This window comes from Mus pahari, chromosome 4 (genome assembly GCF_900095145.1).
Source record: "Mus pahari chromosome 4, PAHARI_EIJ_v1.1, whole genome shotgun sequence".
In the NCBI taxonomy this organism is placed as follows: domain Eukaryota; kingdom Metazoa; phylum Chordata; class Mammalia; order Rodentia; family Muridae; genus Mus; species Mus pahari.
This window is the reverse complement of record NC_034593.1, coordinates 50,379,422-50,394,578: the sequence shown is the minus strand read 5'-3', so window position 1 is coordinate 50,394,578 and position 15,157 is coordinate 50,379,422. Positions and strand designations below refer to the sequence as shown.

The 15,157-nt window shown below is 42.1% G+C and overlaps 1 protein-coding gene across 2 annotated transcripts in view; it reads left to right on the top strand.

Annotated features, from left to right (window-relative positions):
* Window positions 1-15,157, top strand: part of Wwtr1 (WW domain containing transcription regulator 1) — a 114,659-nt gene that overhangs the window by 73,344 nt on the left and 26,158 nt on the right. For both annotated transcript variants that reach the window (XM_021195990.2, XM_021195991.2), the window contains exon 3: window positions 963-1,099. In XM_021195990.2, the coding sequence (XP_021051649.1) occupies window positions 963-1,099 (137 nt within the window). The remainder of the gene's footprint in view (window positions 1-962; window positions 1,100-15,157) is intronic.

The following is a 15,157-nucleotide window of genomic DNA, read 5'->3' as shown; positions in this document are numbered from 1 at the left end:
TTTTTTTTTTTTTTTTTTTTTTTTTTTTTTTACTTTTTAAAAATTATATTCAACATGAAACTCTTAGAAGGGCATCCATGTCTTCACTCTTGGCAAGGGAAGAGTTCCCCATGCTAACACATCCCAGTCTTGGAAGAAGCATTTAACTGTGAAAAAAGAAAAAAACAAAACAAAATAAAGAAGAAAGAAAGAAAGAAGGAAAGAAGAAAGAGAGAGAAAATCCAAACTAAATGCAGCTTTCCAGAAAGGGAATTTCTAGACCTAGCATAAACAAGGATAGTTTATTGTAGTTTCAGGCACTAAAGAATACCTTTGTTATTCGAAATTCAGGTGTGGTTAACAGAAAGAGCAGTCACATTCCTTTTGTGTCTTAGGAAGAGTGTAAGCCAGGCTTGACAGGAAGATTCAAACCTTTGAGAACAAAGGGATAATATTTAGTTTTGAATATATCATAGCTTGCTGTCTTTAATGGATATAGAAAGCTCTCTGATTCTGTTTATAAAAAGCAAAGTGAGGGCCCTGTATGAATTTACTCATGTTTAAAATACATCCACTCACCCACCCACCTCCACAACACTGAAGACTGAGTGCGATAGAGTGGGACAGGTCTGTAAAGCAGTCAGAATGATCAGTGATGTGGTTTGGGAGCAGCGTACAGGACCAGCTTTTGGAGGGCAGCTCTCCAGCGGTGTCTGTGAGGGGATTTGGGAGGGGGTGAGGAAGCAGCGCAGGTGCTGCTGTGTGTGTATGACCTACTTGGGTTAAGCCATCTGCAGTGCCTGGCTTAACCAGAATGCAGGGCCGGATGGGCTAGGGAAGTCCCTGGGTAGAGCCAAAAGCATCATCAGCCACTTGTAAGCTGACCCAAAGGGAAGACCCAGTGTCACTGGGATACTGTTACTGGTGATGCCGATGACTGTACTGACGATTGAACAAGTAACTAATTGTTTTCCTTCCTTTAGTCACATAGAGAAAATCACCACATGGCAAGACCCCAGGAAGGTGATGAATCAGCCTCTGAATCATGTGAACCTCCACCCCTCTATCACTTCCACATCGGTGCCACAGAGGTCCATGGCAGTGTCCCAGCCGAATCTCGGTAAGCCCCAGCTTCTGAAGTCCCCACTGAAGAAGGAGTCTGAATGAAGTTAAGAATATGACCGCTTCTAGTTATGATTGAGGAGAAGGGGGACTGATGGATGGTAGATATGAGGGGGAGGGTTCACCCAGAGGCATCTGGAAGCATTTAGACTGAACCTGGTGATGAGTGGAGGGAGAAGGGGAGAGGGGCTAGGACTTAAAGGCCAAGAGCTAGCCAGCTAAGAGCCAAGAGTGGAGGACCTAGAGAGCACTGGCCTAAATGGCTGAGGTTATAAAGGAAAGAGAAGCTGGGGGAAGGGAAGGGAAAGGAAGCCCAGGCCCTGGGTTTAGGGGGCTGGATGTGACATGCTGGGAGGAGCCACAGGTACCCGAGTAAGACTTGTCCTGGGTTTCTTTGGGACCTGACAGAGTCTACCCAGTGGATTTGGGGGTTCAGAATCAGCTCTGCTTGCCTTGAATCTCTTCATGTACCAGAGTGTTTTCTTCTTTGAGTTACACCTTTCAGTTTTTGCCACATAGTTTGTGACACTGGTACAGGCTTCCAGTATACTGCTGACGTTCTCTTTATTTCCTTGGCCTCATGTCTTCATTCAGACCAAGCAAGGCAAAGGAGGGCACACACTGTCTTCCTGAAACATGGTTCCCGAAGAGAACGCACGTGAGCCTGCCTGCAGGCAAGGTGCTTGGGTACCTTTTCTCTTACAACACAATGACGTCGCAGTATTCCGTGTTAGACAGATGAAGAGACTCTCTGAGTCACAGCCTGTAGACAATCGAGCCAGAGCTTGAACCTCAGTTGTGCTGGCTTTAGCATCAGGTACACAAAAGGCAGGTGGCTTCTTCCCATTCAGTCTATATACACAATGTTTCAGTCTGGTATTTAGAATTGGGAGTATTTTCTGTTCCTTGACTTCACTTTGACAACGCTAAGGTAATGTCCACTGTAGATGAGCAGAGCTGAGTAAACACTCTGCAGGGACAGGAGAGGTCAGGGACAGGAGAGGTCAGGGACAGGAGAGGTCAGGACAGGACAGGTCAGCAGTTTTTGGTGTCACTCCCCTCTATCCCCCTGAAGGGGGCAAAAATCCGAGGTTCGATTAAAGGTTTTTATAAAAGATGCTGCTGTTTTCTGATGATGCTTTCAACTTCTGCTTAGATATCCAAATGATGCTTTACCCACCAAGCAGTTGGTTTTAGGGAGTAAAAGGAATCTCTTCCTGGATCTTCAGGAATGAATTGGATAAAAATGGAAGCATTGTTTATGGGCTCTTTTCTTACCCTGTGCTTTGACAAAGTGAGTGCAACCTTAAGTTGACTTGATTCTTCCGGGAACTCTGAACCTACTGGTCTAAAGCCTGCACACATCTGTTATATCCTTAAACAGTTGACCCCGGCGACAAATAAAGGAGGATTGCCCTCATCCTATAACCAGTAGTCATAAACCAAAGCTTCCCACATGTTCCAAAGCAATGAAGTGTATGAGAAGCAAGTGTGGGGATAATAAAGAAATGCCAAAATAGAGTGTCCGCAGATTAGTTGTATCATTCAGCTTTCATATCTCTCTCTCTCTCTCTCTCTCTCTCTCTCTCTCTCTCTCTCTCTCTCTGTGTGTGTGTGTGTGTGTGCTCTCGCATACTTCTGGGCACCAAATTCGGGGCATTGTGCATGCTAAACACTTGCTCTGCTCCTTTAGGTCTATCCTTAGCACTTGACCTTCACTTTAAAATCAGTTATCTTTGGGAAATGTCTTTCATGAGCATGGTATTTTAAATTCTAACACTTGGAGCTTTGGATATTTCTCAGGAAACGCTGAGAGCCATCCCTAGAACCCATGTGAACAAGCTGGTTCCTTGCAACCTCAGTGCTAGGCACAGGGAGCCAGGAAGATGCTGGGGCTGGCTGGCAAACCAGCCCAGCTTACTTGGCCAGTTGTAGACTAGCAAGAGACCCCCTTTCAAAGAAAAGGCTGGCATTGCCTGAATAGCAGCACCCTGTTGGCCCGGGATCTGCCTCTGCCCTTGGGGTCCCAGGGAACCATTAGGCATCTGTCTGGACTCCAGGGAATGAAGTGTAACTGGGTGGCTGAGTTCTGCTAGACCTTGGTCAATGGCGAAACAGCCTTCTCCAAGATGGTTTTCAATGAAACAGCACGTTTTTATTGATAGTATCAAGGCCGTATAAACCTTGCGGGGTGGTTAGGGGCTTTTGAGGTGAGTGTACATTATTTACTGGTGCCGAGATGCTGGAAAGGCATGAAGAGGAATTCCAGGTGCTGGATAGACATGTCCTTATTGTGAGAGAGGAAGTTAAACCTGTAATTTGGCCAACAGCTTAACTGACTATCTCAAGGATGGGAGAGATGTTGGGGTCGTAGAGACTATGTGCTATGGGACGTGCGGGCCCAGAGCGAAGAGAAAACAGTCCTACTCCTGCCCGTCTTGGGACAAGATTTTCAGGGTTTGGAAACATCTGGACCTCTAGAGTGCTCTGGATTGACTTTAGCAATAGCACAGCTTTTGGGGGGAGGGGCGCCCATAGCACTATGATTGTGCTCTATCTTCCCTGTATACATACACACTTGCAAAGACATACATATACACAGAAACATACACACAGATGAACTCACCCACAGATACACACACACACACATACACACACACACACACACACACACACACACACACACACACACACACACACACACACACACACACACACACACACACCAGAGAAGTATTCAGAAACTTCCTCCAGTTGCTATTTCTTCAGATCTTCAACATGCTTCCTAGAGCCATACAGTGTTTCTAGTCATGTGTGTATGGGTGTATGTGTATGTGTGTGTATGCAAACACTTGCTTATTATACCCATTGTTCTGTATCTTTAAAGAGAACTTCTATATCATTATATATATATGTGTGTGTATGTATATACATATATACACACATACATAAATACATACATACACAGACAGAATTGCTTAGTATTGTAGCACATTAATATGCTATATTCAGTTCATTTAACTAGCTCCCATCTGGTAGATATTTAGGTTGTTGGTATATTCCTGATATAGCTGATGTGAAATGGCTTGGCTATGCCTTTTTAATCAGTTCTTCATAATTTTAAAAGTTGTATAAGCTATGCTGGCTTAGTAAGTAAAGGTGCTTGCTCCCAAGCTTGGTGACCCGAGATTACACTCCAGAACCCACAGAGTGGACAGAGAGCACTCATTTCTATACCCTGTCCTCTGATGTCCACATATGCATTGTGACATTTACATATACCATATACAAAATAAATAAATAACTACGAAAATTGAAGAAAATGTAAAAGCAAGAAGTGGAATAATTAAGAGAGCTTGAATGATAAAAGGTCTTGACACTGAAGGCACATGTGAATCAGTCTATGTACATGCACATGGGAACACACTGAAGCCCGTTCATGCTAGCAGGATTTATCTACCAAAACTGTTTTGAAACACATTTACTTGCTGCTGCATAAAGTTCTTTACTTTGTGAATTTTTAGTTAAAGTAGGAGAGTGGTTGTCTATGTTTGCTTGCTTGTTTATGATACTAGAGATTGAAGCCTGAGTCTTTCTTGTGCATGCTAGGCATGTACTACTCCTGAGCCCCCCTCCCTTCCTTCTTCCCTTCCTCCCTCCCTTTCTTCTTTCCTCCATCTCTCCCTCCTCCCTCCCTTTCTCTCTTCTGTCCTTCCTTTTTTTCCTTTTCCTCTTCCTCTTCTTTCTCTTCTTTTTGTCCTTAAGTCTGTTTGTGTATATTATATTACATTTATTTATGTATACGTTGAGCTAACCTTGTGTGGTTGGCCTAAGACCAATGTGGCCGAGTCCCAGGATGTTGTGACTCTTTTCTTCCTCTTCTTTGTTTGTTTTGTGTTTGAGATAGGGGTTCCTTGGTAGCCCTGACTAGCCTGGAACTCATGCAGACCAGGCTGGCCTAGAACTCATTCTTCCTTCTTCTAGAAGCACTGGAATTAAAGGTGTGCACCACCACATGTCTTGTTTAGTGCTTTTGATACTGGGCCACACTAATCCCTAGCTCAATTTATAGGAAAGGATGATCTTGAACTCATCTTCCTAAGGGTTAGGTTACAGGCCTGAACTTCTGGACCTGACTCCTGAGATACTTTTTAGCCACATATCTAATGAGTTCCAAGTGCTTTGGATGTATTCCCAAAGCTCATAGATCTAATCATGTTTTCATTGTGAGAGGAAGACACTTGCTTTTCTCTCTATTGTGGAATTAGTGGCTTTCTAAGAACAGGGGCTACTGCAGGTGACAGAGTGCCTGCATGCTTAGACGCTTTGTGCTTTCCTTCATAAATTAGTCTCTGGAGAGGGAATTTGTAGAAACCAATTTTCTTCTACTTTAATTCACATACTTATTCCATGCATGGTATAATTTTTACCACAAATTTTAATGTTCATATTTTCCACGTTTGGTTAACTTGAATATTCTACTCAATTTGATATCATCTGAGTAGATTGGTGGCCTTTGTGTCTGAATTACCAGACAACCCCAGGGATGGAGGAAGGAAGATGATGGAGGACTTTAGATGCTAAATATGACAGAAGACTAGGTGGGAGCCCTGTTGGTACTATATCCAAGTATCAAATGTTTTTCTTTTTTAAAAAAACTTCAAAAAAACCCAATCTTTCCCCTCAATACAAGAAAATAAAATTAAAATTAATTAATTTTTAATTAATAAAATTAATTACTTGGTAAGAAAATAACAGGGAAATAGCAGAAAGCCTAAAGTCCTAACAATTCAGGAAATTAGCATTTTAATAACACATAGATGATAAGTTGATACACTGAGTCAATTTGTTCTCCTATTAGTAAATGTCTCTCTTGGGAGTTTTGAAAAGAATTTGATAGTTTAAATCTTGTCTCTCACTTGTCGTCTTTGGGAACATCCTTGCTGCGGAGGATTTTACCCACATAAAGTTGGAGCCTTATGTCTCCTCCACACCCTCCGGCCCTGTCCTAGTAATGCTGGGTGACTGACATTCAGGCACTTGCTCCACTAGTTGGTACCAATTGAATGACACATGGACACTGATCTCTGGCCTCCTGGGTAATATTGTCCCTGCTCCCGTGTGATCATATATTCCCTTCCCCATTCCCCAACTCCCAAACTGGGGTATGAACTGATTAATTTCTTTTTCCTGTCTAGAAGTCTAAATTTATTCCTGGGTGTTTTGCAGTTGGGGATGGTTAGGGCCAGCTGTTCTTTCATGCTTTGTCTGAAGTTTTTTTCTGTGATGAAGGCGGCAAAGCCATGCCATATGAGGGCCCTGGAAAACAGAAAGCCTTGGTTCATACTCTTCCCTACTTAAGCACTGAAGAGAGAAAACTCACTTTTACTATTATTTTTTTTTTTAAAGGCAATGACAACAATAAAAAGTAAGGCCTTAATATGTTTTTGGCCATGAGATTCCAGAAGCCTGCCCTTATGAAATAATTGCTATTTGGTCACTATTAGCTAATGCTGTTCAACAGTCACCAAGAGAATGAAAAGCTACCGTAATTTTGCTGTTCAAAAATTCTTCTGTAGTTCCTTCCATACTGGTCTTGTCTTGGCGCAGCTGGAAAGGCATTTGCCTCAAAGCCTGAGTGGGATCTCTGGAAACCACATGGTAGAGGGAGAGAACCAAGCCTTGCTGGTTGTCCTATGACTTCCACATGGTCCATCTGTGTAGGGACATACATACACATAGTGAATGTGCTGTGTGTGTTAGAAAATCCTCTACATTTTTTTTTTTGTGGCCTGTTTCAAAACTTAGTGTATCATAAATATTTTTATGTCTGAGCACCACTTTTGTGTGCCAGATGCGGCAGAAGCCAGAGGAGGGCATTGGCACTAGAGCTAGGGACGCTTGTGAGCTGCTGGTGCTGGGACTCAAACCCAGGTCCTCTGCAGGAGCAGCCAGCGATCCTCTGAGCCTTTTCTCTAGTCCCATGCACGATGCCTTTTGATGGGGTCTTTTTGTTAAAAGAAACATTAGCCTATGGAAAAGAAGCCTAAAGTTGGTTCTGAGAACTCTCCTGAACAGGAAGCCTCCTTGCTACCATGAGCTCTGTCTGACCCCTTTGTCCCCACAGCCACCCCAGCTTCCTCGGATTTGTGGTAGCATTACTCTAGCACACACTCTTGCACGGATGCGTATTTCCTTTCAATAACTTTAGCCTGTGTTAGAGAGCTTTCTAATCCAGTGTTTACTGAGTGATGCTGTCTTACCAACAGCATGTCACAGTCAGTTGATGTGCTGTGTTTTGTTTAACCAACTCCTTATACTGACACTTAGCTGCTTGTTCAGTGCTACAGCCATGTAATCTTTATGGAGAGGGTAATTTTGCTAAAGTAGAATTCTTAAAGAGTATATATGTACTTATAGTTTTAGTAATTATTATTTTAACTTCTTTCCTAATCCAGTAAATATTGTCTTTTCTCATATGTGGGGCAGTAATATCTGTTATCAAACTTTTTTTTCCACACAATTTAAATTTTAATTGTAGATTTATTTTATTTTTACACATATGCACGTTTTGCCATATAATTTTTGATAAATAACAAACAAATTTTAAGTTATCAATGGACGTGGACATGTTTTTCTAGTTTATAAGTCATAATGTTTATGACGACATGATGACCCTTGTGTGAATTATTTAACTAGTGAGGCTGTTATTTTTCTTTCTATTAATTAATTAGTTTGCTTTGTTGTTATCTTTTTTGCAGTAGTTGAGATTGTACTCAGGGCTAGGCAAGAACTCTATCACCAAACCAGATCCTAGCCTGGTTATTGATTTGAGGCAGGTTTCGCTGGGTAACCTCCTCTGACCTCAGAGTTCTCCTAGCCCAGTAGTTGGAATTAAAGTTCTGGGCTACTTTGTCCCTAGTTTTTATAATTCTTTTAACCAGTCTACTGTTGGTACCCCTAAGTGTTTATTCTACTTGTTACCATCACAAGTGTTGTGGCAATATACATTTTAGTGTGTGTTAGTGCTGGCCTTTACTTCATTCATTCATTCTTTCTTTTTTTTTTTTTTTTTTTTCCAGTTTCTTTGGACGTTTGGGAGACAAGGTCTAGAAATTTTATTTCAAATACAGCTTTGCTATGGTTTTCTTACAGGGAGTTAAGTGTATTGTCTAGAGATTCACAGTGGTGAAGAGGGATTGTTTGGGACGTTCCACTCACGTTCATTCTCTTCTGATTTGCCTTCTCTGTGTGTGGGTGCTTTGCTCACTCTCGTGGCTTGTGCACATGTGCGTGCTGGGTTCCTGTGGAGGTCAGGAGAGGGCAATGGATTCCCTAGAACTGGAGTTTACGGATAGTTGTGTGGTCCAAGTAAGCCCTGAAAATCACACTGAGGTCCTCCATAAGAGCAAGTGCTCTAGGCCCTGGAGTATTGGTCTTTTAATAAAACAGTCTTCAGTGCTGATGGAAGTATGTCTTCTCAAGGCACCTAGCTTTCTATCTAGCTTTGTTTCTCAGCCTGTGTATCCAGATGTTTCCTGCCTGTCTACCCATGTGTCTCCTTTCCATATGTCCATATGTTTCCGACCTGTGTGACCATATGCACTCTCTCCGTATATCCAGATGCTTCCTACCTGGTCATCCAGATGTTTTTTTTTTCCTAAGCCGTAGATGGGAATCTCATCGGGAGGTGTTCTGCTCCCTGGCATGTCACACACTTCATGCCCTGTTATTTCTGTCCTTTCCCCCTTTCAGTGTTGTATTTCTCAGACAGCAAAGAAGAGTGAGTCGTGAGGTTTAAATTTTGCCAAGAGTTTAAATATTTGCAGAGCTGGAAAGAAAAAAGTTGGAAAAGAAAGAGGGAGGGGGGAAAAATGAAAAGAAGAGATGTGAACATGGCTGACTTAGTTTCATTTTGCTGTTTAAGCACTATCCTCAAGATAGCAAGAAAAACATTTTTCCAGTTTGTCCACTATTGTCAGTGCTTGAACTAATTAGAACTGTGGTTTCTCCCTCACTGTCATTGGCTCATTCCGTCTTCTTCACAAAACAAATGCCTGGAGCAGTTCCCTCCTAAAGGCCCCTGGGTACTGTTTTACATTGTGTAATATTTATTGTATTTCTGTTGCTCCTGCCCGGGGCCACCAGAACCTAGGGATGTTCCTGAGAGGGCTCTCTTCATAGACCCCAGCATACATTATATGCTTGTGCCCTCTCTGTGGCCAATCTTCTCTTAAACATAGAATATTTTATATTGTATATTATATATTTTCTTGCAATCTGAGGAAATGTTAGGGCCTAAATTATATGAATGATAAAATGGCTTTGCCTAAGATATTCCTTACTCTGCATGTTGACAGTTGCTAGTTTCTTCTCCAGCTTTCTTTTGGTCCCTTTGTCGTGTTTATTTGTTACTGTCCTGGGGCACAGTGGCACAGTTACAGTTCTGAGCTTGGATAAGTAAAGGCTTTCATGGCAGGTCTCCACTGTTACTATGAGAACTCTGGGTGCCACAGCTTCCTCCTGACCTGGATGTCTTGGCCTTAGTGACCGCTTTCCAGAACTCTTATGAAAGGCTACTAGTTGTGAACTGTATCTTTCGTTACTAAGCTGTTTGTTTTTATTTAAGTCACAGTTTGGTTGGGAGCTGGGAGGAACAGTAAATGTAAAGTATAAATACACACACACACACGCACACACACACACACACACACACACACACACAAAATGTCGCCCATTTCTTAACCAGGATCCTGTTCTTCCTTGCAAACTCAAGTCACTTAACAAAACCAGTTTAATGGTGGGTGGGGGGAGGGAGGATTCCTCAAAGCCCAAGACTAATAGAAAGAATGGCCCAAGTGAAAACAGAGTTTCTCTGGACCCAGACACAACTATTAGTCTCTGCAGCTTAGACTATGTCCACATAGGTTTTATTTAGGAAAAACAAAAATCTTAATTTAGTTTGAAAGAATCTTAAACTTAAGAAAAGTTTTAGGTTCAGTACAAGGAACTGTTATATTTGTCTTTTGTCATAGATGCCTTTGTTAGGTGTTGGTAATTTGCTTGTCAACATAGCTTGATTTGCTTATCTGTGTGTATATGATCTTTTCTTTTTCCTTCCTTCCTTCCTTCCTTCCTTCCTTCCTTCCTTCCTTCCTTCCTTCCTTCCTTCTTTCCTTCCTTCCTTCCATCCATCCATCCAGCAACATCTCACTCAGGTGTCCTCACACTGTCTCAGCCTCCCAGAGCCTGGAATACAGGCATGTACCACCGCACATCATAGTAACAAAGTTTTGTTTGTGTTGCTGAAGATTAAACCCAGGGCCCGGAAGATTCTACAGCTAGTCTCCCTCTGCAACCCTTCTAGCTCTTTCCTTAATGGTAGAAGGTCAAACTGGAGACACCGTGATTTGTAATTGTAAATATTTGTAGCGCTTTAGATTGTGTTTTCTGAGCAGAGGACGGGTATGGAAACCACGGATTCAGTTCTGATTGAAGGTGCAGTCCGTATGAGTTTTGTGATTTGCTAACATGTGTTTTGCTTAGTTTTCTCTTTCTCTCCTTTCCCCCTTTTCTTTCTGGGGTGCTAGAATCAAACCCAGGGCCCGAGTCATGCTGTGCAAATGCTTTATCATTGAGCTGTATCCCCAGCCTGTTATTAAATTCTTTTAACCTGGAGTGAATCTCCAATTTTAGTGGTTTTTTTTTTTTTTTTTTTTTTTGACCTTGACTTTTTTTTTAAAGACTATAGGCCAGTTATTTGGTCCACGATCTTTAACTTTGCATCTGTCTCATACTTCCTATGACTTAGGTGTTGGTCATACTGTTATACCCGTTTGGTAGGAAGCAAGGGGAATGTGTTATTACCACGTGATCTTAAGAGGCACCCTCTGGACTGGGGATGTTAACTTTGATCATTTTGGTTGAGAGAATTGGGGGTGGGGACAGAGTTGCTGGGTCCCTGGCTGCAGTGCATTTTATATTCAGTATGGAGAATGAGCTATGAGGAAAAACATTTCCATCTTCAGTCAATGAGGTGTGCTCAAAGACACGGTGATGCCCTTGGGATGAATGGTCATCAAAAGATAAATTCCAGCGTGGTTCAGTTAGGCTTCACAGCGTATCTACCTGATATCATTTACATAACAAACAATACATTGTATAGCTATCTGCATAGATAAGTTCAATTTTAGCCTATTCAAGTCTGTTATTGAATTCAGACATATTGCTTGAATTTGCTTATATTTTCCGGCTTTATTTTATGCCTAGCATAAGGACTTGAGTTACTCTCCTTTTGGATGTGCCTCCATGAATGCTTTAAATCATTCTGGAAACATGAGTTTGGATGTTTTTGTGCTACTTATTTTTTATTTTTCATAGCATGAGAGCTTTTGGCATGTTTCGTGAGTTCATTCTCAAATATGCCTGCATCACTTGTCAGGGTATTTGAGAAATGGTATATGTATATCTGTTGATGTGGCCTTTTAACTATAAGGACTTTTTGTCTAGCTTTTAGGATCTTTGCTTCTTAATTAACTATGCTAGTAGTGGTCCAAGTTCTATTGCTGTGAAGAGACACCATGTCCAAGACAACTCTTACAAAAGAAAGCACTTAATTGGGGGCTTGCTTACAGTTTCAAAGGTTAGTCTGTTATCATCATGGCAAGCATGGTGCTGGAGAGGTAGCTGAGAATTGTACATCGTAGTCTGCTGGTATGCTTGCAGAGAGAGAGATTTTGTGCCTGACATGTTCTTTTGCAACCTCAAAGCTCCTCCCCTCACATGACACACTTCCTCCACAAGTCACACCTCCTAATTCTTCTAATTCTTTTAAGCAGTTCCACACCCTGGAGACTAAGCTTTCAAATATATGAGCTTATGGTGGCCCCTCTTATTCAAAGCACTATTTCTTCTTGGTGGGGAGAGGAAGAGGAGAAAGAAAGAAACTGATATTTTTATCCATTTATTTTTTCTTCTTTTATAGTATGTAACATTCAAGAGAATAAAAGTAAATAATCAAGTTAAATTGGACTAAGAGGAAACTATGGCTGAAAGATGGAAAGAAGACCAAACTCATGGAGCTAACAGGAAAATGAATAACAGGAAGCCTTATTTGGTGACAGAATGGATTTGAACTTGCTGGGTTCTGATGGGTCTGCATACAAGAGATAGGTCATTCATGAGAGATAGGCCCACACATTTTTGAGGATAAATATGCTTTTTTTCTGGGTATAAAGCACAAAGCAGTGATTCCTCAAGATTGTCTAGACACTGTCTAGAGAATTTTCAACAAGCAGGGCCAGTGGGAGTTCTCAGGAGGTTTCTTGTAACCTTCGAGAATAGGGGTTGAGTTGCCGGCTTGATCTCAGTTTAAGTGGATCAGATTTAGATAGTCGAGAGCCACAGTTCCTGTCTTGAGTAGTTTCCATTGTTACTGACACAGCCCTTTAAAGCTCACCCTTTCCATTGAAATGTAGAGCTATAGGCATTTGTTCATTTTACTTGAGGCCAAACTCTGATGCTGCTTTAGGTGAAAACACACACACACACACACACACAAGAAGAATTCAGGAATCAACATGACAAGAATGGGAGGGTTGGTTGTTGTGCCCCACCCCATTTTATTTTCCTGGATATGTTATAATGGTTAGAGCCAGTGGCCTTATGTCAGATCCTTATGGTTAGCAAACTATACATCCAGAGAGTGTGCTCACTAAGGAGAGCATCAACGCCAGTGGCACGAGCCTTTGTCTTCTTCCTAGCAGAGTAGAGGTACGCAGTTACTTGTGCACTGGTCTAAGGATAAGACTACTGTTTTAAATGGGCACGCAAGATTACAAGCATGAGAATAATCTCTTGGTGCTTAAAATTCAAGGTTGTCTGGGAAGTAATTGCAAGCTGTTTATAAGTTCTTTTACTGGAAGGGTCTGGAACACTTGGAGTGTTACAAGCTCCATGCCAGTCTTTGGAGATTCTGTTTAGCTGAGTGTATATTGTCCTTGAGCTCTGTGCTTATCCACTGAGGCAGCTGAGAACTAAAGAACTAAAAGACTAAAGACTTGAGTGTGAAGTTGGGTTGTGAAACTTATTGGTTTAATACTTTACAGATGTTTGGAACCAAATGCACCGGAAGTGAAAAGCTGGTTTCTTCCTGTTTGTTTGTTTGCTGACGTTGTTGGATGTCAAATATTGTTTCTGGGAAATAAGAGCTACAAGTGGCTCACTGTTGGCAAAAGCTGAGGAATACACAAGGAAGCTAAGAGAGGCATCTGTAGTTCCTGTGTCCTGACTAAGTCTAGGCTGCATTATGGCTGGGTTTCCCTTCCTCTGTGGACATGTGTTTTCCATCAGACAGGGCTGCGTGACACGTGAGGTTGGCCAGCGCGAGTCAAACCATGCATAGCATATAAACAGAGTTTAGGAAAAGGCCTGCAGCTGCACTCAGTCTTCCTGCTGGAATATTTTGTGAACTTGGTGCACTGGGTCTGTTTCTAAGTCAGAAACGATTTACACCTGCATGTTTTGGCTTGGCTTCTAGTATTACCTGACAGCAGTGATGGGGATCCTGGGATGTAATCTTTCAAAAGTGCATCTGACTCTCTCTCTCTTTTTTTTTTTTTTTAAATTCAGGACCAAAGTGCTATAACTTGTGTGTGTGTATGTAAAATTAGATCATACAATCAGAGCACCATCAAAATGTGATCCAGGTTTTCAGCTTTAAGGGTCTGCATGAGACATCTTCATGAAGTAGCAGGAGGGAAATTAGCTGTCCTCACCAACCTAGGTTACCAACTTATTTCTGACTTCTGGATGAGGGCGGGGACAGGGATAGGGGCCCCTTAGTGATGCCTATGCAGCGTTCTGGTGCGTCCTGCTCTTTCAGGTTTCCTGGATGTATTAGAATTTCTCTGCGTGATCTTAAATTAGTGGGTTGGCGGAAATCATCGGTTTTAAAATGTGTCCCAAGGTCTGTGCTAGAACCCTAGAGGGTATGTGCAGTAGCTAATGTGGGGTATAGTCTCCAAAAGCTTAGTGTAAAAATTTAACATGATAGTTGACAAATGCCTGTAAGGCGAAGGCAATCCCCAGAGACTTTAGAGAGAACAAAGGGGCTGACATTCTACTATGGTCCTAGTGACAGAAGCCAGGGCTCTTGGCAAGCTGCTGAATGAGCCCCTGGATATAGGGGAACCCTGGCTTCAAGCTAGATAGGGGCTCATGACAAAAAACATTTTACTACTGAAAGTCTGAGAAGCGCAGGTCTAAATGGACTGACCCCATCACTTGTCATTTTCTTGGTTACAGCATATAGCGTTAATAAAATAATATGCCCTCCTTCAATAATGGTTGATTTGAAGCACATTGACTGCCATCTTGGCTTTGCTGGCCTTAGTCTTAAATATCAACTGGTTGTGACAGCTGGTTCTATAAGAGTTCCATCTTGATGAGGTAACCCTGGGGCTGCTGAGAGTCACAGGCCTAAAGTCACAAGCCATTCCATTTGGTAGGGACTTGTGCTGAATTAGTCCCGTCTCCTAGGAAACCCCTCAGTTACAGGAAAGCCAGGATGATTGGTCATACCTTAGTCTCAGCACTTGAAGTGGAGAAAAAATGGGGTCAAGGGTAAGTTTTTAACCCTAGGGTCTATGATTTTATAGCTCTTAGCTTCCCCTCTCACTCGGTGTACTTAGGTTGCCAAATGTCTACTGATGATGCAGCTTAGTAAACTTCTTAGCTTACACTATACTGAATGACACACTGTTTTAAGATGAAGTTTCCCAGCTTACAAATCCTGGGTATTATCCAATACGGTATTGGCTAGCTGCATGCTTACTGTTTTGAGGAAGTACCACTCAGTTTCCAAACACTATGTCAGCCTCTTCTGGATTCCTGTGTTCAGAGATGATGTTAAAGGGTTTCTTGGTGTATTTGATACGGATTCAAACCTGGCCTTGAATTTATAGAGCTCCTCCTGCCTCTGCCTCTGGTGTGCTAGAATTAAAGCTGTGCATACCACACCCAGCCTACAGGCACGTGCCTGCCCGCCTCCCTCCCT